This window comes from Branchiostoma lanceolatum, chromosome 18 (genome assembly GCF_035083965.1).
Source record: "Branchiostoma lanceolatum isolate klBraLanc5 chromosome 18, klBraLanc5.hap2, whole genome shotgun sequence".
NCBI classification, from domain to species: domain Eukaryota; kingdom Metazoa; phylum Chordata; class Leptocardii; order Amphioxiformes; family Branchiostomatidae; genus Branchiostoma; species Branchiostoma lanceolatum.
Genome location: NC_089739.1, coordinates 4,435,637 through 4,460,365, shown reverse-complemented (window position 1 = coordinate 4,460,365; position 24,729 = coordinate 4,435,637). Strand labels below are relative to the sequence as shown.

Genomic DNA, 24,729 nt, shown 5'->3' with positions numbered 1-24,729 from the left:
ATAGCCTAGGTAATATATCAATGACATTTCAGCTCGTCGTATCTATTGCAATAACAGTATTTCAAAAAAACAATACCGAAAGCTAGGGGTGGTATGCCAACCAGTTAGAATCTTATTGACCGATGTAAGCTGCAGACATATGTCTGGCATCATCCTGATATCACCCTTCTCTTGATAGCTATCGACAGCCTTGCTCTAAGTGGCGCGCTGCACTTTGCATAGTACGTTTTCTGCAAGCTAATAGCTTTGATACAGATACTGTTAATATCGGAATAAAAGATCAAGTCTTGCTGCGTCCTACGGTTTTGGTATTGCAGGGTCATCGAGAATCATTCCTTTGTCTAGTTGATTTTATCTACTGTATATCATTTTGTTCAATTTACAATACAACACTGTTGCTAAACCTATTGAGCAATTGGACAATACTTATCAACTTATGATTATCTATGATTCTGTTGTAATGAAATATAAACATGCTACATCTTTCTAAGTCCAATTTTTTTATAATAATGCTTCCTTTTTTTCTATTACTCAGCGCTGCACCTCCCCCATATCTTATTAATTCACTCTTATTGGACATTATTTTCAACTTTATTTCCCATAATGGAATATTTGTTTGGTTTATTTAAATTGTTCTTTGGTTTCAACTGGATTTGTATGTTGCTCTTGTAATCATTCGTTTACTGCTGTTGCTATTGTTGCTAATTTTTTTATTTTATGAGCTTCTTGTCAAAGGCTCGTTAATTCACCTAGTCCCATCCTCATCTTGAGGCTCGTTAATTAAGGAATGTGAATAAGACAAAATGAATCATGCTTTCGTTTAATGAGCATCGCGTTATGTGTTCATGGTGTGTATATAATTCCGAAGAAAACTTTCCAGTGTTATTGCAAGTGATAAACAGTGTATTCCACTGCAAGTGCTGGCTCAGGTGCCTATCAGTCGGTTCCTCTAGGGCCTTTGAGGGTAATGCTCTTATAAGGTGGCCATTCTCTGCCTGTACTGAATCACCGGGCCACGTACAACCACTTTACTGTAAGTACGCCCATAGGCAGGCTCAATCTGAGCTTCTTTTAAAGCCAGTCCCACCGTCATTGAATCTTAACCTAAAGATGCCATGAAGACAACTCATGGTATTCAAGGGATGAACTCTTGTTCTACGTGTTGTGTGGTGTGTTATCTTGGATGGCCCAGGTCTTTGTAAGACATTGACAACGGCTTGAAAAAGGCAGTATGGCATACTCGAAGTAAAACAGTGGTTCCCGAGAGTTCTGAAAAAGGTTTTGTTTTACCAATGATGGGTTGTATCTGTCATCATTTAGACAATTATCTGTTATATTATGATAACGGGACACAATTCCGATTCCAATCTAAATCTTACTTATATTCGTTTTCAAGCAAGATGTACTATTTGAAGTGCTTGTCTTGTCCATGTGTCTCTGCATATGAGAGACGTGTATTCTCTCTCTCTGTCTAATGTATTTCGTACATTTCAACTAGAGTGTTCGCTGTCTTCGGGGTTGGTATCCCGCAATTTTGTATGCTGCAACACTTTGTCATCAAGACTGTAGATCTCTACTTACCAGATCTTGCTGGTCCAATTGAGTGTATGATATATTGCCTACTGAGTGCTGCATCTCTGATGGTACATGCTAACAAATTTTATCATTACGTCATGGCTGCTAATGCATCAGTAACTGTTAGCCATAAATTATGCACAGTGTTGTTTTTTAACCTCAACAGTATTCTTGTGTCTTAATGCTTTTTGTTTTATGAATTACAATCATAGTAAGATAAGTATCCGTTGGTCTTTTGAGTACTTGCTCAAGGAAAAGTCTTGCATAATATTGGAGACGACAGTCGTTGCGGCGTCGCGTATATGGTCTTCTGTGAGATGAAGTTTCAGCGTTACTTTGTCATCCTCCTTGGTTTATCAAACCCATAGTTGCTGCACTGTGCATATGGTCGCCTGTGAACTCAAGTATCAACGTTACTTTGTCATCCGACTTGTTTTATGAATCCTATATATATATATATATATATATATATATAGCTCATACATACATCTTTGGTGCACAGCACAGGTGCATCAATGTAATGCAAGATACCGTTAGATGCAAAACGGATAAACATCTTATCGAGGATGCAGCTTGTCTAGAGTCTAACAATAGTAGTTAATATATTATACGAGAGTCCCCTTTTTATGTAACTACATCGGACGCGTCCGCTTTGCATCTGAACAGCACATCACGAATCTAGATCGAACACAAAATAGTACAGGTACAATAGTGGAAAATATATTGGTCGACAGTCCCCTTTCACCGTTACTACATAGGACGCATACTCCTTGCATCGATCTTAACAGCACATCGTTTATCTAGATCGTACACAGCAGGATAGGTTAACGTTACCATCACGACTGGCAACCGCCGCGTCAATAGAGAATCTGCCTGCATTATTGGATTTTCGGAGGAGCTTCTAAAGATGTATTCAAGGGACGTTTTGCTATGGGGTGAATATTCCGTATACAATTGACGTTTGCAATCGGCTTACGCCGTTCCTTAATCTTATCTTATAGGATCATAGGTCTCCTATGCCTACAGGCACATTGGGAAGCAAGTTTCCATCTAGTTCTGTCCACCGCCGCATCCTTAACTTCTTTCCAAGGGATGCCGGCTCTTTCAAGTCCTCTAGGATGGTCCTGTGCTAGGTATTCTTTTGTTTACCTTTTTTTTCTTCTGTCGCTTAATGGTACCCAAGGGTTTGCTGTTAAACATCCTATCGAGGCTGCAGCTTGACGAGAGTGTAACAATAGTGGAACATATATATGGCGACTGTACCCTTTATTCGCTACTATATCGGACAAGACCGACTCTCATCTCAACAGGACATTATTGATCAAGATACGTGACAATAGTGTAAATTATATTTGGCGACAGTTCCATGTCATCGTTACTACATCGAAAACGACCACCTTGCATCTCATCAGCACATCATGAATTTATTGGTCTTACGCAACAGAATAGCTATATAGGCACAATATTGTAAAATGAATTTGGCTACAGTTCCCAAAATATCGTTACTACATCTGACACGCCCACCTTGAATCTCATACGCATATCGTGAATCAACATGATAGGTACAGTAGTGTAAAAAATATTTGGCGACAGTTCCCTTTCATCGCTAGTACATCTGACACGTCAACCTTGCATTCATCAGCACATGATCATGAATCTACAGAAAGTAGAGACCAGGATAGGTACAATAGTGGGAACTATATTGGGTGATATTTCCCTTTCATCGTTTCTACATCGGGCACGTCCACCTTGCATCTCATTAGCACACTATGAATCTATAGATAGTAGACAACAGGATAGGTGGAATAGTAGAAAATATATTGGGCGACAGCCCCATTCCATCGCTACTACATCCGACACGTACTGCCAATTCATCGTTCATGTACGAAGTCATTTGAATGGAAAAAACTATTTGGATTGTCCTTGAAGTAAGCAGGTTTTTTTTTACATATAACTATGTCCAACCAAAGCTGGCCGTTGCAGCCATTTCATCGTCTTCCATACATCTTATTTAGATTTACGAGTTTTATAAAGCCGAGCGGCCAACGGGACGTGTTTACGACTGAACACTTTATCACAGAAAAATCAATATGGGCTGCTTCATGAAGCTACCAGATGTCTGCTTGCTCAACGTGTAAACCCACACCCTTTGGGGTACAGGGTGTTGGGTTTCTCGCACCTTTATCTAGTATGATGGGGTATTAGGGATGCCATCATCCACAACTATCATCTTGACGTCCGTATGTACGTTATGGCTTTTGACGAGTGCCGCAAATCCGATCATTCATCATAGTAGATGATCTGTTTGGATAGTTGAGCAGGTAGGCCTTGAACCATCACACTTCTCTGCGTAGGCGGTGTTGTGGGATTGTAGATAAAAAGGCTTGAACAAACTTTGTAGATCCCTTATCATCACTATTATGTACTATATCGCTATGTAATTTAGTGTTTTTCATTTTCTGACAAATAAGTGTGGATGAAATACACATAAAAGAACACACACACAGATTTGTGTAATTCCAAGAGGAAAATGTAGTGCTTAGGGTTACATGTACCCTCTTCAGACACCCTGTACTTGTGGTGTTCGGCTATATAATGGAGCATGTGGCAGGACCGACCTGTAGGGGCTGCTCACCATATGTAATGAAGTCTCTGAGTAAGAATGAACGGAACAGTCGTTTTGTATGCTAGACCACGTAAAGGTAAATACTATGTATTTGCTTGCATATTTTACCTTTCTACATTTCTTCTTAACCTTGTCCTGCTGGATTTCCAGAGCAAAAATTTACCCCCACTGCTGAAGGGCCCAGAAACCTTCGAAACAAAGGGTACTAGTAACGTAGTACTCATTTTTACTTCAACCGCGCGGGTTCAAGCATGTGCACACCGACAATTGTCGGGCTCAGCAGGACCAGTCTGCCTTCATCATTAGTGTAGTTACCTTCAACAGTTTTTGGCACTCCGACCACGTTTCTAAACTCCGAGAATTAGAAGTCAGTCTGCTGTGATTGTGTTTCACCCCAAGGGGACAGGGCTGGCTAATTAGCTCTTCTTCTGTATTCACCATTTGTAGCCTTCTTACTCATTACAGCGTGAAAGGCATTGGCTACATCAAGTAGAAATATCACTAGGACTATAGGGCATACTTTGGAAAGGGTATGGTAGTACGATCTATCAAAAAGAAAGGCGCTGTTGAAACAGGCCACCAAATTCCATCCAAATTTCTCCATGTTTACAGACAAAAAGAAAACTACTGTCCTCTTAACATCACAAAACCCACACATTACAGAAAAAGTAGGATCATTCGTCTTCCACTGTCTCGGAATAAATAATGCAATAATTGATCCCGATTGCTTACCATCTCGGATATCTGTTCCACCTAGAAAGCAAAGTGGTCAATTAAGATAGAAGATATTTATGTACTAAACGATACACATTCTTCCTGCTTGAAATGGTCTTGTTCAAGTTTTATATATCAGATAAAACATTGCCGTTGTATTTAGGGATTTGAAAACTCCCAAAATGAAGTTTGAACATCAAATCATAATAGTGAATTTAATCGCAGATTTGGCAAAGTGTAATATAAGGAAACTTACTAAGGATCTGAATAAGGAAATTTATATCTTTTTGATCAAGTTCAATTAACAAATTCCGAAAAAATCAATATAAATAACATTCATACACCTTGTCTTACGTATAAATTCTCTCATAAACGTGCCATATATATACATATAATTATATGTATCCTTCATATTTTTTATGAGACAGCGCATCCGCTTTATGGTTATAAAACCAATCCATCATATAATTTGGCATCTCCCGAAACGTAATTCTTGCACTTGCTTGGTGCAGACCCTGTCACTCCAGAGATACCATGTAAGATTGATGTTTTTCGTTATTAGCTTTTATGACCCAATAATGTCAGGAAGGTGTCGTCTTTAGTTTAATCCCAACTGAGAACAAACCATTTCCTGATTGAAAGCTTTCCCATGGGCGTGAAAAGTGCAAATAAATGTCAATCAAATGCAATTTGCATGATATGCATGCGTGTTTGTCTTGACACGATGACCTAATATATCATATCTACATAGATGATATACAGTTAATACCTTTGGTTTCGAGGTATTATGTTGGTAATGCCTTCAGTTGCAATGTATTATGTGGGTAATTTGACCTTTTTTTTTAAAAGGTTGGGAGCCCAGGGCTTAGTTGACAAGGTATGAATTTGTATGAAAATATGCAGTCAATTCTACGGAGAGAATCAGTTATGCAAGGAAATATTTTATTCTACTACTGCACTGATTCTATTTATGTTCGGTCAACTTTTTTTGTTAGATATTTCATTTCTCTTGCATCGTGAAAAGATATCAGCCACCATAAAGAACCATAATGAAGTGCCTGCCTACCTACCAGCCTGCCTGTTAAAGTTACACCACAAAATGTGTACCTGTAATAATATAATCTCTAATAACTTGCTGATGGCTGCTTCAGAATGAAATGATGCCAACAATCCTTTTTTACGCCTTCTACTTTTTTTTTTACAATGAGCGAGTTCTGAATTGAATTGAATTGAATTGAATTGGAAAAATGACGCTATGGCCAAAATGGAGACATCACGCCGTAAGGAAAACAAATTATTAATAGACTAAACTCACATCTTCCATGGATATGATATCCTGCTTGGCATACTGCTTGCATTACTGCTCACGGTAATTTCATCTTATTATATATTTGTCACGCGCGGTTACGTTATCCTCCCATGAAATATGTTGTATCAAAATGTTATACTAATATACCCATAGTATCACTGTTGTATTTTCTGTAGGTATCATACGTTTTTACACATCAGTAAGTTCATATTTGTCAAAGGGTCAAACATAGGAAAGATTAGATTACAGCTAAAAGCTTTCCAATTTGTTTCGCAGTTTTTGAGATAAAACGGACACGGGGCGTTTTTAGATACACAAGATATGAGAGTGTCCATAGATAAGCCTCTCTTGGCTGTCGTTAAAGTAAGATGTAGGATCGACACTAATGCTTGCTGATGTTTCCCATCATTGTATGAACCATAACATTCGGGAACAGTAGTGATGATTATAATAAGAAATTAAAGATCTCTTGCTTCCGTGAAATATTAAGAATTTTAGTGAGTTTCTTGTTTCATTCATTATTGTGACTTTCGTGATATTTTTTTCCATGGGGGAAAAACACTTGACCCAGGCCAAGACAACCTTCCCATCTTTCCAGTCCCTGGTTGAACCATCTTCCTGGCACATCCTGGCACAATATTTTAAACTACGAACACACACTAGCAGAAACACACAAACCGAGAACAATACCTCGGAGATAACGTTACACTGGGAATCCCACAAAAGCCTAAATGGCGAAGATAACGCGTTCACTGGTCACAGGAGATGCAAGAGATAGACGAAGAGGAATCTTGAATTATTCATTCTAAAAGAAAAAAAACTCGCTTTGTTCACTCAATGCCCTTCAGGCATTTCTTGTCATCACTCTATCGAAGATCTGTGCAACATTGCCGGGATCTCATTCCAAGGCATGAAAAGTGCCGTCGGAATTTGGAGGACTCTTTCCTTTTATCGCTCTAATGCATCAAATCATCCTCTGGGGCTGTCAGGTTGTTTTGTGGCCGTCTCATGTTTAATTCTGTGTGTCTTTTTGTGTAGATATCGAGAGAACGAGCTTCGCGAGGAACATTAGAATCTGCGCATCCCCGGGACAGAGGCTGAACGCTACAGTGGTGATTTTACCAGACGCACCCACATCCAGCACCTCTTCAAAAGACAGAGAAGACCAAGTCAACAGCTTAATTCAAGCCCTGCTACCGGATAGAACAATCTGTAGTAAGTACTACTTTCCTCAGTCTACATTCTCTCACAATACTGGGCCTTGTGGGATATATTGGCTACAACATATAGATCCTTCGTTGAGGCTGTCATGGTTAATGTTATGATACCAAAGTAATATAAAACATAAGTAAGGTTAAGATGAGAAATTGCCTGGTAAAGATCCATTGGAAAAAGAAGGTAAGGTTATAATTTAGTCTTTTATCATTAGTATCTGGGCAATGTTATGTCAGCAACTGACACTTAATAAATACTAAATTTTTTGATAGTAAAGTAATACAAATCATAACTAAGGTAATGCAAATGTGAAATTATCTGGTAAAGAACCATGAAGCAAAATGCCAAAAAAGGTAAGATTACAATTAGATGTTTTTGTCATCGGTGTCTGGGTGATGAAGTGTCAGTGATTAACACTAAATAGATATATCATTCTATGGTCTGACTTTAAGCCCTAAAATATCTATCCATCTATCATCACCTTACATTTATTAGATACATGCATCAACACCTACAAATATTGCATATGGTGCGTTAACTACACGCATATATATAGTTTACAATGTAGTTTCTGGGGAAAATGTTCAGCTAGCAACGTATAAAGTTTTTTAGACGCGCACAAGGCTCAAGGTATGTTTGTATGATATTTTAACAAGCTAAAAAGCCTAGGTGTTTTTAATTCTTCAAAGGAATACTTTGAAGTAAGAAGGAATACGTGCATATGATTTGTTCAACCTGGTTCTTATAAACTAACTTGTCAATGACGCTTCGTTGCCACAAAAACATTCTAAAGACATTGTGACAAAAGCTACATAAAATAGGGTATTAGACAATATCCGCGTCTGATTTTTGCGATGAGAACAAAGACATAAACTAACGGTTGAAGCTCGCATTTTCTGCACGCACTCAAAATATTATCGATTTCTACCGCGAAATTAACGTGTACATATTATGTCAAGTAAGGCTTCCTTAGAGTAAACAAGCACATCTTGTAACCGTCCATTGAGGAAAAGAGAAGGCATGTCAATCGATTTAGGATGGTGTTTTAAATCAATTAATGAATGGGAGGTTTGATGGTCATCGAGAATTGAGAATTCCGTTTTCTGTCTAAACAGACAAAAAAAGATCTTGATTAGAAAAAATACTGATAAGGCAACTTGTCAGTAACTACGGAATAGAGTCTGTTATTGACAAATAAGGGACAACATTGCTGCCCTAGATATGCAAATAAAACAAAGTGTGGTACTGCAACTCACTACTAGATATCATCTTCGTCTGTTCTGTAAGCATTTAAAATTCGTATTTTCCTAGAACGATCGGAACTCGTTGCAACCAAGTACCATTGAAGCATCCTCATTAGACAGCTTTAAACAATGCATGCAGTTAGATATGCGAATGTTAGACGTGACAGGTCGTTCGGCGTAATAAAACCAGCTGCTGCCGTGCCGCGTGCCTACGAAGCTGGTTTTATTACGCCGAATGGCGGTTATACCGGCTATATAGATACAGATACATTGATGAAAGCAATGGTCAATCTGTAGTCTCTACAAAACGCGAGCCTTAACCCTCAAACACCCGAACCTATTTTTGCGACTAAAGTGACTGAGCGGGGTCAAAAATGACGCTTCATCAATGTAAGAGGAATGTTTTGACATCTTTAGATATAAATGATTCCCGTTCATTATCATAATTTATGCAAAAAGATCAGAAGGACCACGTCTTGAACTATTCCTATCTAGACCGGGAGGGGATTTTTGAGGCCCACGCGAAATTTCATGCTGCATAACTAATGAACGGCTTACGCGAGAGCCACCAAACTTGGTGGCTTTTCATAAAATTTCATTAACAAAAATAATAAAAAAATGATAAAATAAGTTCATCGTTTTTCGTGTTGCCATGGCATCGGGTTTTTGACTGGCATACTTGACAAAATCTGCTAATTTCAGTTCAAACAATGACGTTTCGAGGCTTTGTTGGCACGCCAAATGTATTTTCATACATTGTTATCATCTTATGTAATCCAATGCAACTTTTATGATTCAACATTGATATTTTATGCTGATTTGATGACGTCATCGGTCAAAATCCAAGATGGCGGATAGAATCACATAAGATTACGACATGAAATTTGTTATGGTAATACCAATTCACAGGTGCATCTTTCTCTGAAAATGTGGTGGCCATACGATAAGTAGTTCAGGAGTTACAGAGGGCAGGTCTCAAAAACAGCATATTATTTTTGCTGGGGTCAAAAATGACCCCAGCGGACTCAACACAGACTTTCCTATATAACGTCAACAGTAGTGTGCCCATCTCCCTAGAAAATTGTGAGAGGTAAGAAAAGATGTCTACTGACAACGTCACGGAAGGAATTTTTTTTCAGATCAAACATGTTCAAATAGCACGTCAAAATCCACGCCTGGGGTAAAAAATGACCCCACTCGGGTGTTTGAGGGTTAAGTAAGCAATCGATTATCATTTGTAAATGTATTAAAGAGTGTTGGTTTGATGTAGGACCGTGTCAGATATAAGTTTGTTTTAGCTGGATGTGTTCTCAAAGCTTGAGAAAACAATGTTTTAAACTGTTGGATATTTTTTGTTATTGTGCATATATGCACGAAAAGCAATTTTTGCGTTGAAAATCACAGTTAAATGCTAAAAGAACGACCATTGCAAAAATATACTAATTGACCACCGTCCGCTATGTACTCACATCAATACCACATAATACTCTGCTTATCGATGTTTTTCGGCCCATTCTTCACGTCTTCCCTCCGAAAATGAATTGCACTCTCGGAGCAGTTTGACAAACGTCAGCTGCAAATATCTAAGTGCGCATCGACAAATCAGGCATCCATTCATATCCATTCGTGCTGAAATACCATACAGAATTCGACGTCCATTTGAAGCATAACTCAATTTCTCGTCCATTACCCTGGTTTGAATGCGCTCGTTACGAGAATTTCTGGGCCGGGTATGTATTGGCTAAGCCATTTGTTGGGCTTGATTAATGTTCTTTGTCGCCTAGATTGTCAGGCGCCAAGGTAATACGTCTTTTGGGTTCCAGCGGGGCGGCATTACCTTCTGGCCGCGCAGAAATTGCACCAGTCAAGCAGAGTAGACAAAATAAATTAAAACTGCCGTTACACGTTTTAGGTTTATCAAGGAATATTACAGAATTCCGTCGTCGCGAATGCATAACTTGAATGAAAATTATTGTTGGTGACATTATACATATGGTAACTGTTACGACGCGCCCGCTGCTATATTGATTTTTAGAGTAATTTTGAAGAAAAGTGAAGAATTATTAGCATTGCTGGTTGATTTTGTATATCATATCATAAATGTATGAAGAAGAGTTCGAAGATCTAATGACTCGGTGAAATATTCAGAATTTCTCGCGTGTTCTTTTTAGTTATAAATCAATTGTGTGAATAAGGTTGTGCCTTACATTCCAGTACGTGACTAGCATATGGAAAATATACAACTGCTTAAACAAAAACATTAAAAAAACACTCCCCCTTGAAGAGTTGCTTAGTAGCCTCTTCCACTGACCCCATGACATAGAATGCCTGTCATGTCTGATAAGCAATTAGTTCTACGTGACCTTTGAACTCTACTTCCTGTCACTACCACACGTCTGACCATTGCATGCTGTGATTATGACACCTTCTTCCCACTGACTTCCTGCCACTCTACTGACAGTTGCAAATACCTACGAACACACAAGTACACATTTAAGCATCCAGACAGACCGAAACAAAATCTTCGTACACTGGCAGTTTTGACATTTCTGGTCGATGTTGTATGTCAGGCTAGGTTGTCTTTATGTTGCTTACCATGAAAGTTAAATTAAGATCTTTCTTTAATCCGCCTTGTTTCTTTTTGTACTAAAATCTACCACATATGTTGATGGGGTTAGAGAAAAGTGTGTTTCACCTTAACTGAGGACTTCCATACCGGTCAGACGACATACAAATTATGATGTTATCAAGAATATATGTTCCCCTGTGACTACAGCAGTTTGGAATGGTAATCTTTTGATTCAATTTTTACACAGGCGTTGCTTTGAAAATGCAGTTCTGTTGTGTAGGCTTTTTGAGTGATTCCAAAATCAACGTTACTATCTAAAAGTCAGTACAGAGAGTCGACATAGCTGGTAGCCCATCAAAACAACTTGAATCGACATACTACGAACAAAGTAACAATGGCTTTCTGTCCAAAGCCATGCCTTGATGTTTTATGGATTGACCCATGAGAGACAGTGTGTCAGCACGGGTAGCAGAGAGCCGATACAGTCGGCTTATCCTAATACAAACTCTCTCCCTATCCATCGGAACAGAAAAGCTGTCGAGATTGAGGTCATATCGGTCAAGCCAAGATGCGTGTTCTGAGGATCAGCCGCTGCGTGGTAGTGATTCCGTTGCAAATGGAACATGTCAGAGAATCCTCTGCCTTCTTGTGGCCGTCTGGTTGGAATCATCGATCGTGTCGTCTATTCCCTAACGCAGGTCCGAGGTTATCTGAGGACATCTTTTTAAACAAAACACTTTTGCCACAGAACTTGCATTTGATCCCGCGCTTGGGGATGTTAGCTGTGATACAAAATGGCCGACCAAGAAAAGAAACACAGTAAGGTTTTGATTAACGTTATACATGTGTCCATTGATTACTTGAGTTTGAGTTTATTAGGATCCACAATTAGCTCAACAGCTACTCTTCCTGTGGTCCATTTGAAAACATAGCTAGGAATACAAAGACAGACAGAAAACAATACCTTCCTGTGAATTAGAAGCACCTTCTATTGACACTATTGTCTAAATGCTAGTCATATCTGACAAACAGTTCTATCACCTCTAAATTCTACTTCCAGTCACTCCGACTGTTACGTTGACACCATCTTTCAACTCACTTTACTCCATTATAACCAAAGCACTGCGAACACACAACACACGTTTTGTGCTAAAGAAATGGGATGTGATGTAATGTTCGTGACTGTTACCTCTGTTTCTGAATGGCTAAAAAAAAAAACTCAAATAGACGTTTTCTGATCACAATTTATGACGATGACCTTCTGAGATCCCCTGCTCGTTAGTAATCGGCACATTCCTGCCGCAGGCACGATTTCTCTCTGGATAACATGTCTTTGTGAATAATTGCAGAATCTTAAGCCACAGGAGCGCCAATTAACCAAGTTCGCTACGTAAATGACAGACACCGCTGTCTCAATATGTCTGAATTCTATGTCTGAATGACCAAGATGGATTTGACGCCGTCTAGTTGAGTTGCAGTCTTGAGAAGTTTGGGGGACATATTGTTCTGGTTGACCTTGTTGTTGAAGGTCACCGTACGTCACGCAAGCCTGTGATTGGTTGATGTGTACGTACGCATTACTTTTCATCCAATCAACTTCAAATAACGAATTCTTTGGGACACACTGTTCTGGTTCACCTTGTTGATGAAGGCCACCGTACATCAAGCAAGCCTATGATTTGTTCCAGTGTACGTACGCATTATTTTTGATCCAATCAACTTCAAATATCGAGTTGCATTCTCACGAATTCTTTGGGACATACTGTTCTGGTTCACCTTGTTGATGAAGGTCACCGTACATCAAGTAAGTCTATGATTTGTTCCTGTGTACGTACGCATTATTTTTGATCCAATCATCTTCAAACATCAAGTTGAATTCTTACGGAGTTTGGGGGACATACTGTTCTGGTTCACCTTGTCGCTGTATGTCGAGGTACATCAAGCAAGCCTGTGATTGGTTAGCTTGTGCGTACGCAGTACTTTTGATCCAGTCAACAGTTAGTTGTATTTTTCCAGAGATTTGGAACATTCTTTTGGAATTCACCTTCGTTGCTGAAGGTCACCATACATCAAGTAAGCTTGGTGATTGGTTGGTGTATACGTACGCATTACTTTAGATCCAATCAACGTCAAACATAGAGTTGCACTCTTAAGGAGTTTACGGACATGCTGTTGTAATTCACCTTCGTTGCTGAAGGTCAGCATACATCACACAAGCCTGTGTTTGGTTAGTGTGTACGTATGCATTACTTTTGATGCAATCATGATCAAACATCGAGTTGAATTCTTACGGAGTTTGGGGGACATACTGTTCTGGTTCACCTTGTCGCTGTAGGTCACCGTATACATCAAGCAAGCCTGTGATTGGTTAGTGTGTACGTACGCATTACTTTTGATCCAGTCAACTTCAAACAGCGAGTTGCATTTTTCCAGAGTTTTGGAACATACTGTTGTAATACACCTTCGTTGCTGAAGGTCAAAATACATCACGGAAAGCTGTGATTGGTTAGTGTGTACGTATGCATTACTTTTGATGCAATCATGATCAACTTTAAACATCGAGTTGTATTCTTACGGAGTTTTGGGACGTACGGTTGTAATTCACCTTTGTTGCTGAAGGTCACGATACATCACAGAAGCCTGTGATTGGTTAGTGCGTACGTACGCATTATTTTTGATCCAATCAACTTCAAACATCGAGTTGCCTTCTTTCGGAGTTTTCGTTGCTGAAGGTCAGCATACATCACGGAAAGCTGTGATTGGTTCGTTTGTACGTATGCATTATTTTTCATCCAATCAACTTCAAACATACACACACAAACGTTTGAAGTAAAACGGGTCAGAGCAAGGACAAATACCATACTGGCTTTTCAGAAACTTTAATAAAAGGAAGCTCTTAGCAGAAAGTAGCTTATCCTTTTAAAAGCTCTTTGGGTAAGTTACTAACACTGTTAAAGTGAACGAATGCCCTATGGAACAGGTAACTATCGGATTATAGTTTTATGTAAGTATAACGTTTAGGTAGTCCCTAAAAAGCGATGTGATTTCAGCATGTAGCATTTTACGCTGCTGACGGCTTCGATTTTATCGTACGCAGCCATTACAGGGCTGGCGCAAGAAGCACGGACTATCAGTAATCGCAATAAGGAGGATACAATATGTGGTTCGTTATCGCCAGACTGAGCGGCTATGTCTGGAGCCATTGACCTCAATCCGGAATGATTCTAATCTTCTTTAGTTTAGGCGAAGTTTATGCCAAGACGCACATGGGTAGGGCTATGAATAAAAGTAGAGGCATAACGACAAGTTTTAAGGATCAGTATTACGATTAATAAAAGCAATCCAATACACACTATCTCTCTCACACTCTCTTCCTCACTTTTTGATTTACTAAAGACTTTGACTTGACATATTTCCGTCTTTCCCTCTCTTTACTGTTAAAGAAAATCACTCAATAGTTGCGATTGTCTCTCCCCCTCTCTCTGTGCCTTTCTGTGTATTTCTGTGTCTTTCTCTCTCTCTCTCTCCCTCTCTCTCTCTCTCTCTCTCTCTCTCTCTCTCTCTCTCTCTCTCTCTCTCTCTAACTTACGTTGAATATTCCAAAGTATTTCTTTGTGACCATTTTACGTTGCAGTGCTTTATTTAATTCATCATGCAGACAATCATTAGTATTGGCCTAGTGCGCCAACAATGCCACCGGGCCGGTTGGAATGACTGCCACGATATTGATCACAAACCAACCATGACACGACGGGTTGTTTCAAACTAATATCCGGCAACGCCACTAAGTCTGTCCATTATCCTTGTACATGGCATTTTCTCACGTCCAAGTTGCAATTCGATGTCGTAGAAGGGATAGCTTGTATCCTATTCCTTGTGACACCTTTCTTGCAATAGCGAAAGTCCTTGAAAGCCCAAAGACATCATTTTAACTGTCGCATATTTTTTTGGTATTTACATCATATATATGCAAGTAAGCCCATATCACAATATCATACCAGATTCTGTAATCTCACATATTCGAGGTTTGAAAGCAACCGATCTGCAATGTGTTAAAACAGCAATGTATAAAGTAATAGCAGGACACGTACAGATTACTAAATTGCTAGTGGGATACAGGATTGATGATTTCGATAACAATCATTCGTGTTGATGGCTCAAAATAGTTTTCTTTATTCTTACTTATTGTGGTTTGAAATAAATTTTGCTAAGCAAGATATAAAAGAAAATAACAAAACGATAGGGGAAACAAGAGAGAGAATAGTATACTTTGCTTAATTATTTTCCAGGACTTCTTGCAATTTTCGTCCTTCGTCCACCAACCGTGCACTGGACCCTTAGAACCGGAAGTGACGTATCTCACGAGATTCACAGAAGCATTCTCAACATGGCGACCGGAAATGACCGTCTGGAGTCTGTAAAACAAAGTCTATATGACGTTGTGGATGACATGCCAGAACAGTGAGTTTCATAATACCATCTTGAAAAATGTAATGCTAAAATTTCAATTTCAAATTTTCTTTTCATCATCTTTCCTTTCACATAAACCTGTCATAAAAAGTGGTAAAGTTCATTCAAGGTCAAAATTGATAGAGCAAATCTAACATTTCAATAATTTTCGTCATATGAATCTGATATAACCTGTTGTACTCTCCAGACCGTACTATCTTCCTCGTGGTGTTGCTGGCTTCGGAAAACCAAACGGCGGCGGAAATGTGGCTAACCCAATCGGATGGGAGGGCGACTGGTCAACCATGTTATACATAGGCATTGGTCTCGGCGCCATCATTCTCATTCTGGCCATCTTTGTCTGTTGCGTGTTGCACCAACGGAAGAAGCAAGAGAGGGTGAGGAGGGCACAGATTGAGGCGGCGTCAGGGGTCATGATCCCCGTAGCGGATCCAGGCGTGCCCGTGGTGCTAAAACCTCCGGCTTGATTCCAAGACACCTGGAAGGAGGAGGAGGAAAAGGAAGGATGGCTTCTGAGCTGAACTGTGTCTTGAGCTGGACTGCCGTGCCCTGCAAGACGCAGCTAGGGTGTTTCTCAGAGACTTGTGAACGAAGGACCGTGAAAACTGTTTCAGTTCAAGCTTTCTTCAGGAGAAAATCACCTTCATACTCTGATTGCATCACTTCATTTCTCTCCTTTGATTATCTAAATCGCTTTTCACCTTTTTCTGTTAGGAGTTGGCAAATATATACTATGTTATCGGTATGAAATTCTCTTATATCAGTTGGTTCATACTTCTGCCACTCGAATAACTTTGAACCAAAGGTATCCAATTTTTAAAAAAAAATCCAAAGTTTTTGTTAGCTGATAAGACGGTCAACACAAATGAAACTGATTCTAGAAGTTGAGGAGGTCAGAAAAAGGTACGATAACCGACTGGTAAAGCCATAGCCATAGCCATTTCTTTGCAAAGAAAACTTCATTTTGGATCATACACAATAACATATGAAGATAATCATTATGATTTCGAGTAAAATATATTTATCATGATTTCAGTCCCAATGGTCGATGCAAAGACCATATAAAGCAATTCGTATTCAGAAATAGGCGTTAAGTTATTTGGTATGCAGATCTATTTTTCAGTTTGAATTTTTCAATTTGTATTGTTTGATCATTTATTTTATAGTTCATATATAGAACAATATGTCATTTTCCATGGAGACGGAATGTATTTTGTTTGATTTCAAACGGACGGTAACTAAATGTGATGGGAGCACATTATCATATCGATTGCTTTGTTATTCATAAACGACGTTTTCTATAAACGAAGAAAAAGCAGATAAAGTATCACATAGGTGGATCGCAACAATATATATAACTATACAAAGTCAAATCTGATCGAAATTTGATTTAAATCTTGTTGTCATTTGCGCAGTGATAAATGTGCAATAATAATACATGTCGTAATTGGCTTATCGCTCAACACCATACCTCATCGTAATGTGAATGTGATTCAGTTTCCCGTCAAATCAATGTCACATTCCACTAGGACGACGCTCTCACTGCGCTCTCTCTGCGACCTAAAATTTAACTAATTTCATAAATTAAAAAATACTATTTTTACGCTTTGTGTGTTTTTTTTCTTCAATCATACGTATATGTTTTGGATGATATTCCAATTATAAAGTCAAGGGTGACAGAAATCCGATTTATGTTGCAGCGAGAGCGCAGCGCGATCGCCGTCTAGTGGAATGGGGGCCTTACAGGGTATAGCTAACTTTTTATGGGTGTTCTCATGTGCGAGTACAGTCGTAATTAATATGTACGTTAAGTTATCATATAATAACCAACAATGACACATAGTGTCTATAGTCGTAACTTGTCTTGCCTACCTGAAATACTATACAGGGTACATTCAGTACATCTGTTGAATGTTATTCTTCATTATGAAAGAAGGTAATAGCACGTGCTCGTGATTTTGATCGTGACCATTGATGAATTTCAAATCCCCGGGAAAACCGTTTGTAGCAAAATGTTGTACCGGTAGACTTTCACTTCACATTCCATTCCGTACAAACAATACTGCATTTAACGACTTTGTAATTTGTACTGCACGCTTTGTTTTGGCGTAATCTAGCTTTTATTTTACTATAAAAGCAACAGACGCATAATGGTGTCTATTTCGGAAGGACATTTTTCAAGTAACGACTTTGAAGAACAATTGTGAATTGCGCTGTTTTAACAATGCTGATAATAATATACATTGGAGATATTCTACGTAAATATGACTTACCTTCACTATGGTGAGTAACATGAACTGAAAAGTGGAAGGGGACTGAATCTTTGTGATTTAAAAAACAAAAGAACCACTCAGTGAACTCTACTGAATATGTTTTAAGAAAAAATGTCTATCAGCTCTGACCGTTTTGAACGTACTTTTGATGGTTATATGCCATTTTGGCTTCCTACGATGTTGATCTATTCAATTGTTGTGAACTGTTTGTACAATTTTAAAGGGTATAGATATCCAAGATAGTATACAAAAGAGTAAATAACTTATGTCTGATACATAACATATATACTTCTATACAGCAGTTTTTGTATTTGTAATTGTTGTAACTTTGTATGTATATATTGGGATTGTATCTCATCAAACTGTTTTTCGTAGTATATCAACTCCAAAAGTATATAACTTGTGTCACAACAGTATCTAAGATGAATAAACAAATATGAACATAGAATTGGTTGTTTGTGGGTCATATATGCAAATGTTGCTTAAGTGTTAGAGATGGTCTATTTAAAGTTTGATAAGGACCATTTTAAGTTATTCCGCAATTGGTTAGTTTTAAGTCCTGCGAATATAAAAACGGATAAAGAGTTTTTCAAATGACGATGTGCAATGCCCTAAAAGCAGCAACGGTATTGTTCTCGAAATATCTCGAAATAATGATACCATCAGAGAAAGGATAGTTGTAACTTCACGTAATTGAAATATGATAAGCCCCAGCGTCATTTCGATAATATTCCTAAATATAGATCGTTATTTGACCTTAAAGATGACACTTCACTGATAGAACAAAGCCTGTTTCCTTAATTCTTACAGACCTTGTGGCAATTTTCCTCCTGAAAACGTCCAAGCTGTACTGGACGCATGCGACCGGAAGCGGAAGTGACGCAGCTCACAAGATCCATGGACGCACTCTCAAGATGGCGACGAGAAACGAAACGCGGTTGGAAACCCTCAAGCGGAATCTCTATGACATCGTCGACACTACAGCCGAAGAGTTAGTTCCCAAATATCTTATTTCCTAAAGCAATACCATAGCTATTAACCTGCAAATAACCGCTTATAGCCACTACAATTGATTAAGCATCGCTTTATAAAATCAGTGTATATCTCCAACGTTGCACCGTGCATCTAACGCACGTTCCCTGAGTGCTGAAGCATTAATATTGATGTCAACACTTTGCAGACCGTATTACCTCGCCCGTGGTGTTATCTCCTTCGGCAAGCCATCGGGAGGCGGTGGAGGAGGAGGCGGGTTGGCCCCCCTAGGATGGGGAGGGGACTGGACAATCATGCTGTACATAGGCATCGGGCTCATCTCTACTATCACCGCCCTTGCGTTCATTGTGTGCTGTCTGCTCTACAGACGGAAGAAGCTGCTGAAGAAGTGGAATAAGGCTCAAACCGATGCAGACTCAGCCGCGGTGATGGCGAACATTTCGAATTCTGAACGGAATGCGCAGCCTAAGGAATCACCTTGACTCAACCGGGCCTCATCTTGGGATCCCTGCCTCATATTTAACTCGCACACAAATTATTTTGATTTAAGTATGTAATGTGGCATGTAATCTAAAGACATTCAACATTGTTTAACTATGACTGATTTTAATAGTCATTTAGTTAAACATTATTGGACTCTAGTTATGCATAACGTTATTTATGTATTTGTGTTTATCCCTATAATTGTGGACTCTCGAAAATCAGCTATGCTGTCCGATAGTCTATGTGGTTTACTGTAACACTTGCTGGTAAATGAATAAGTCTTCGCTACTGCTTATATAATAGTGATGGTACCCGTCGATTGTTGGTCATGCTTCAGAATTCGATAGAATATAGTTGGTTGCTTTGAATATCAACTTCCACTCGGTACCATTCTAGGAATACAATGAGGTTTATTAAGGAACGTTATTTCGTAGAAATCAATGATTCCACATGTTGGTCACGTACGCATTAAAATGAGATTGTGGTTGCTTTTAATGTTAAAGGAAACCCAAGCAATATTAGGGCCCGAAAATCGGATTTCAAAGTCAATTCATTAGTAATTTGTATACATTATTAGTTCAAATAACACAAGGTATAGCGACGTCCATCATGCAAAATTACGACGTTGTTCGGATATGAGAATTCACTGAAAATTGTCGCCAGGGGTTTTGTAGGCTTGCGAAACTAAGGGAATCATCGTACGGCACGTTTTTGTGTGGTTTTAAGATGCTCAAAGTATGAAGTTATTTTGCAATTGTGCTAAATAGTGTTAGTCATTAGTAAATGTCATTACCATGAAGATTTTAGCATTTTTAAAATTTCCATATTTTGGGCCCTAATATTGCTTTGGTTGCCTTTAACTTCCACTCTGTACCATTCTAGGAATACCGTAATGTTAATTAAGAAACGAATTCGTAGAAGTACACTGCATTGCTTTACATGTTAATACCAAGTAGAATAATGGTCTATTACAGCACATGGTCTGAAGAGAATTGATATTAGTTGACGTATAATGCATGTGGGTACCGTTTTGTAAAGATGCTGTTAAGGTATGTTTGCCTTTGCTATGGTAGAATGCTTGCAATGTTAACTGTTAAGACGGTCAATAATATTAGTAACATAATGCATAAGTGATCGCTCATAGTAGATGTTGCTTCAGCTAAATGCAAAATAGACAATATTATGACTGTAATTCACTTTAATTGAGAATGATACAAAATGATGTCTATTATGGGTAATATCTCATTTGTTCATAATGGATAATAGAAAACTTTTCGATAAAACATCATTAAGACAAACAAGGAGCGTAATGTTGTTATACGTTTATGACCACATAATTATGATAATCTTATTGAATTCAACTGATCTGAAGCTATATGTACACGGTATGTTATTTGACATGATTGGACATTGGAAAAGATTTGTCACAAAGTATATTTGGAAAGAAATTGAGAAAAATTAATAAAACAGAGATAAATTTCATTCACACATTGTCATTTTTTTTTGCGTAATTCTTCTTCTAGTTATCAGTGTTTCACACTGGCATTTCCCTTCCTTACATCGACGTTACATCAAAAACTATCTAATATCCTTTCATTCTAACGTTTGAAAAAATTCATAGGTATCAGCGTAAGGCTCCCGCTGGTATGCATTTATCAGAAGAACAACTTCATTGCGCGACAACTGTAACAGGTTCAATATATGGCAACTTACGTACAATGAAAGTTGAGCTACTAATGCTAATATCTAAAAATTTTAAGGAACTAATCTGATTCATGAATAACAGGGGATACAATAATGTATTTATGTATGCTAATACACTAAAACACGTCTACGTTGATAACAATATGCTGCGTCAGAAATGTATAACATTGCCTTGTGTTTGCATAGAGTTGTACATAGACCGGCCTGCATACTAGGTAGATATATGTGACCTGACTTCTTAAGTACTTACTTAAGCTACTGCAGGGAAAACCGTTTCATCAATGTCTCTTTTATCTTCATTCCTGGTTTTATAATTAGCCAGAGATGCTCTCCTCGCTGTGATGTAAAATGCCTCTGGGCTCTGCGTTTCATTAGAAAATATAACCCGCTCACCTAAAGAATCATTTATCACAGGAGAAGAATGATACGGTTGGCAACGGTCGGTGCAGCATAAGCAAAGATGCGATTCTAGAATTGGTATTGCGTTGTAGCCTTGTTCCTTGGACTCACGAAGAAGGTATTTTCTTCTTGACAACAACATCGAAGCTGAACCAGCCCGTTCCAAACCGGATGCGGAAGTGACGTCGGCGGAAACGATTCCGACACACCTTACATAATCAACAGCTTACATCTCAACATGGCGGCCGAATATGAAGAACAACTAGTGACGACCAACCAGTCGAGTACACTCGACATTTGGGACCTAGCGCCAGACACGTAAGTATTCGTAACCATCTTTAAGATACGAAGACATAATTTGATAAATAAGACATACCCGTTCGTGCTCAAATCTGCGACATATTTCTCTATATTCTATCCAAATTGAGCGATCGCAACAGGCTGCTATGAATCAATACAGTACTCCAATGCATCTCCATCAGATGATATCCTTTGCTGAAGAATTGTTGATGCGTATTTTTTGTCAATGATGTGTTTTAATAACAGTTATTTTTTGTTTATCTTTAATTCAGACCAACAGCTCTTCCTCGAGGGGTCGGCAGTAAAGTTGGAAATGCAGGAGGAAATACGGGGATCGTCACAACATTAGGATGGGAGAGCGACTGGACCACCATGATGTATTTGGGAGCAGGTCTGGGCACTGTGATACTCATCCTGGCCATCTTCGTCTGCTGTCTACTCAAAGAACGTAAAAAGCAAGAGGTAATCAGACGTGCTCAGCTAGAAGCTGCTTACAGAGTCATGGTGCCCCTATGGGGCCCGCGTGAAACAGTTCTTCTCCAAGCACCCGCGGTGAAAAATGGACATGCCCATCCATGGAGATATCCAGCCTGTCCACCGAGGGAACAGGTTATTGTATAGTTTATTTGGTGGAAGGACCTTGCGGGCCTTCGCTATCGAGTTTTACCACAGCCGTCTGCATGTATAGGCACGTTTCAACCTCTTTCATTTAAAGCGACTAACCTAGCTTTCTTAATTACAGCGATGTGGCATGCATAAGTTATAGGTGTTAACAAAAGGTAAAAGGCTATAGTTTATAGTGATAAGCAATGTCTGATATTGTGAACATTACTGTGGATATTTATGTATTGACAGATAGAGCAATAGTGGCTTAATGCTATTCAACGAGGAATGAATTCAATAGGTATGAGGGGTACTATGCATGGCCGAGCATGGAGTTGCGAGATAGAATGTTGATTTGAAAGTATTGTTACTTCTGCGTGGGACTCAATGATATGATGTACCATGTATATCTGTAAAAAGAGTTATATTTGCATGAAATATATATTATAACAACGTGATTAAGTGACTTATAACTATTGACATGTTTGATATTTGTAAAATCAACCTTAAGTGTCTACATCGATATGATTCGATGTTTATGAAACGAATTATCTCTTGTATCGACATATCATCAATGTTCTTCAAATCGAATGGGCGCTCTTGTAATGTAATGTTGTCAAAAGCCCAGAATTCTAAGGATCACTTAGAATCGATTTTATATCAATTTTATGTCACTTTCTTTCTTAGCATGTCTAAGATAATTTTTCTTGTACTTACTATGTAATTATGTCTAAATGATTGTAGTAGAGGATGAATAGTAATTATGATACCTATTACGTTATTAATTTAATGAAGTTCTTCAGTTGTAGAATAGGCAGTGGAGTTAGGAAACATTGCATATACTTCATGAAGTTAGATTTTGTGTCAGCATAGCAAATAGTGAGAAATTTTAATGACAAAATTGTGTTGACCAAATATCTTCGTTAGTTTTTTGGTACATCAAAAAAGTAGTGATAGTATAGGGAGATGTTAGCAGTTATTACCATTATGATTGTTATTTACATTAATAACTATGTAGTGAGAAACAGACACGTTTGTATGTGTTATCATCGTTCAGTTATCAACGGGCATCAAGAGCTGATGATGGCGGATGTTTACATCTCTCCAGTATGTTTTCATGATACATCAAAAATTGTAAAAAATACTATTCCTCTTAACATAAAGAATCAAGACTGGTACACACGACTATAGACGTTTCTTCTTGAAAGAAAACTTTCAAACGCATCCGCCATTTTTCATCATCACGTGACCTTAAAGTCAAAGGTCACACAGGTCACGTAACACTATTCTTTTTCACATGGACTGTAAATAAGATTGGAAAAGGCGCAATGACAATGCCTCAAGAAGCAATGCAAAACGGAAGCAATATGTGTCTGTAAAGAAAATGAACATTCTAAGACACCTTTCTCAGATCTTAATGATTTTACCCCAAGAATTGATGAAAGGAATTACCCTAGCATATACCAACTTTGTATGTATCTATACACATTGTGAACACGTCTTGCCTTATTAACATTTTATTACTGGAGCCTTCTAAATATTCAAGAATGTTTTCAACTCAGAAACACAACTAAGAGTACAGTTGTCAGATGTTGCGTACACAGTGTGCCTATTAGATGTTGACTATCTATGTCACAACCAGACATTTTCAATTAACAGTAAGTTAGTATGTTCCAAAGTTGAATTTAGTAAAGATCTATGTCACAAAGTGTTGCAGTGATGTGCATGGAATCTACAATATGATACGATACACTATGACTGTATAATGTAAAGTATAAAGTATTCATTATATGTTGTATATAGAATCGGTTCCATTACACTTAACACTATAGCTGTATATATAGGCTGTGTTCTGTTCCAATTTGTATTATCTTGGACTTCCTATTTGGATAGCAAGAAACAGTGTTAACCCTGAATGATGGTTGCATTAAACGGTATAGTCTTACTAATTATAGATCGCAATTGTTTTCTCTTTTTCAAAGTATAAATATGGCTTAAATGAATATCATGGGTAATATAGATATACTTTCCGAATACATATTTATGAATGATGTCTTTATAATAGGTGTGGTATCTAAAAGCGGGGTGTGTGTGTGGGGGGGGGGGGTATACATGTAGCTTCATCCTTGTACTAAATGTTATAAGATCGTCAATTCTTCATTATATGATTCAATATCTTGATACGAAGGAAACTTGCACAAATACGATAAAATGTTAAACCTAGACCTAATCTCGCTGTAGCTCTGAACTGT

General features: G+C 38.3%; 1 protein-coding gene and 1 long non-coding RNA gene across 4 annotated transcripts in view; both read left to right on the top strand.

Moving 5' to 3' along the window:
- The window catches only part of LOC136424332 (uncharacterized), a 57,606-nt gene that overhangs the window by 30,012 nt on the left and 2,865 nt on the right, over nt 1–24,729 (top strand). Inside the window, exons 2-4 of one of the 3 annotated variants that reach the window (XM_066412893.1) lie at nt 7,263–7,439; nt 18,806–18,986; nt 19,176–20,962. In XM_066412893.1, coding sequence (XP_066268990.1) covers nt 7,263–7,439; nt 18,806–18,986; nt 19,176–19,470 — 653 coding nt within the window. In that variant the 3' untranslated portion in view covers nt 19,471–20,962. Of the gene's footprint in view, nt 1–7,262; nt 7,440–15,541; nt 15,714–15,909; nt 18,150–18,805; nt 18,987–19,175; nt 20,963–24,729 lie in introns of those variants that run through there. The other 2 variants (XM_066412894.1, XM_066412892.1) reach the window with 2 other exon arrangements.
- On the top strand, nt 21,291–24,431 carry LOC136424818 (uncharacterized). The gene is made up of 2 exons (XR_010753936.1): nt 21,291–21,892; nt 22,147–24,431. It is a non-coding gene; the product is annotated as an uncharacterized lncRNA (long non-coding RNA).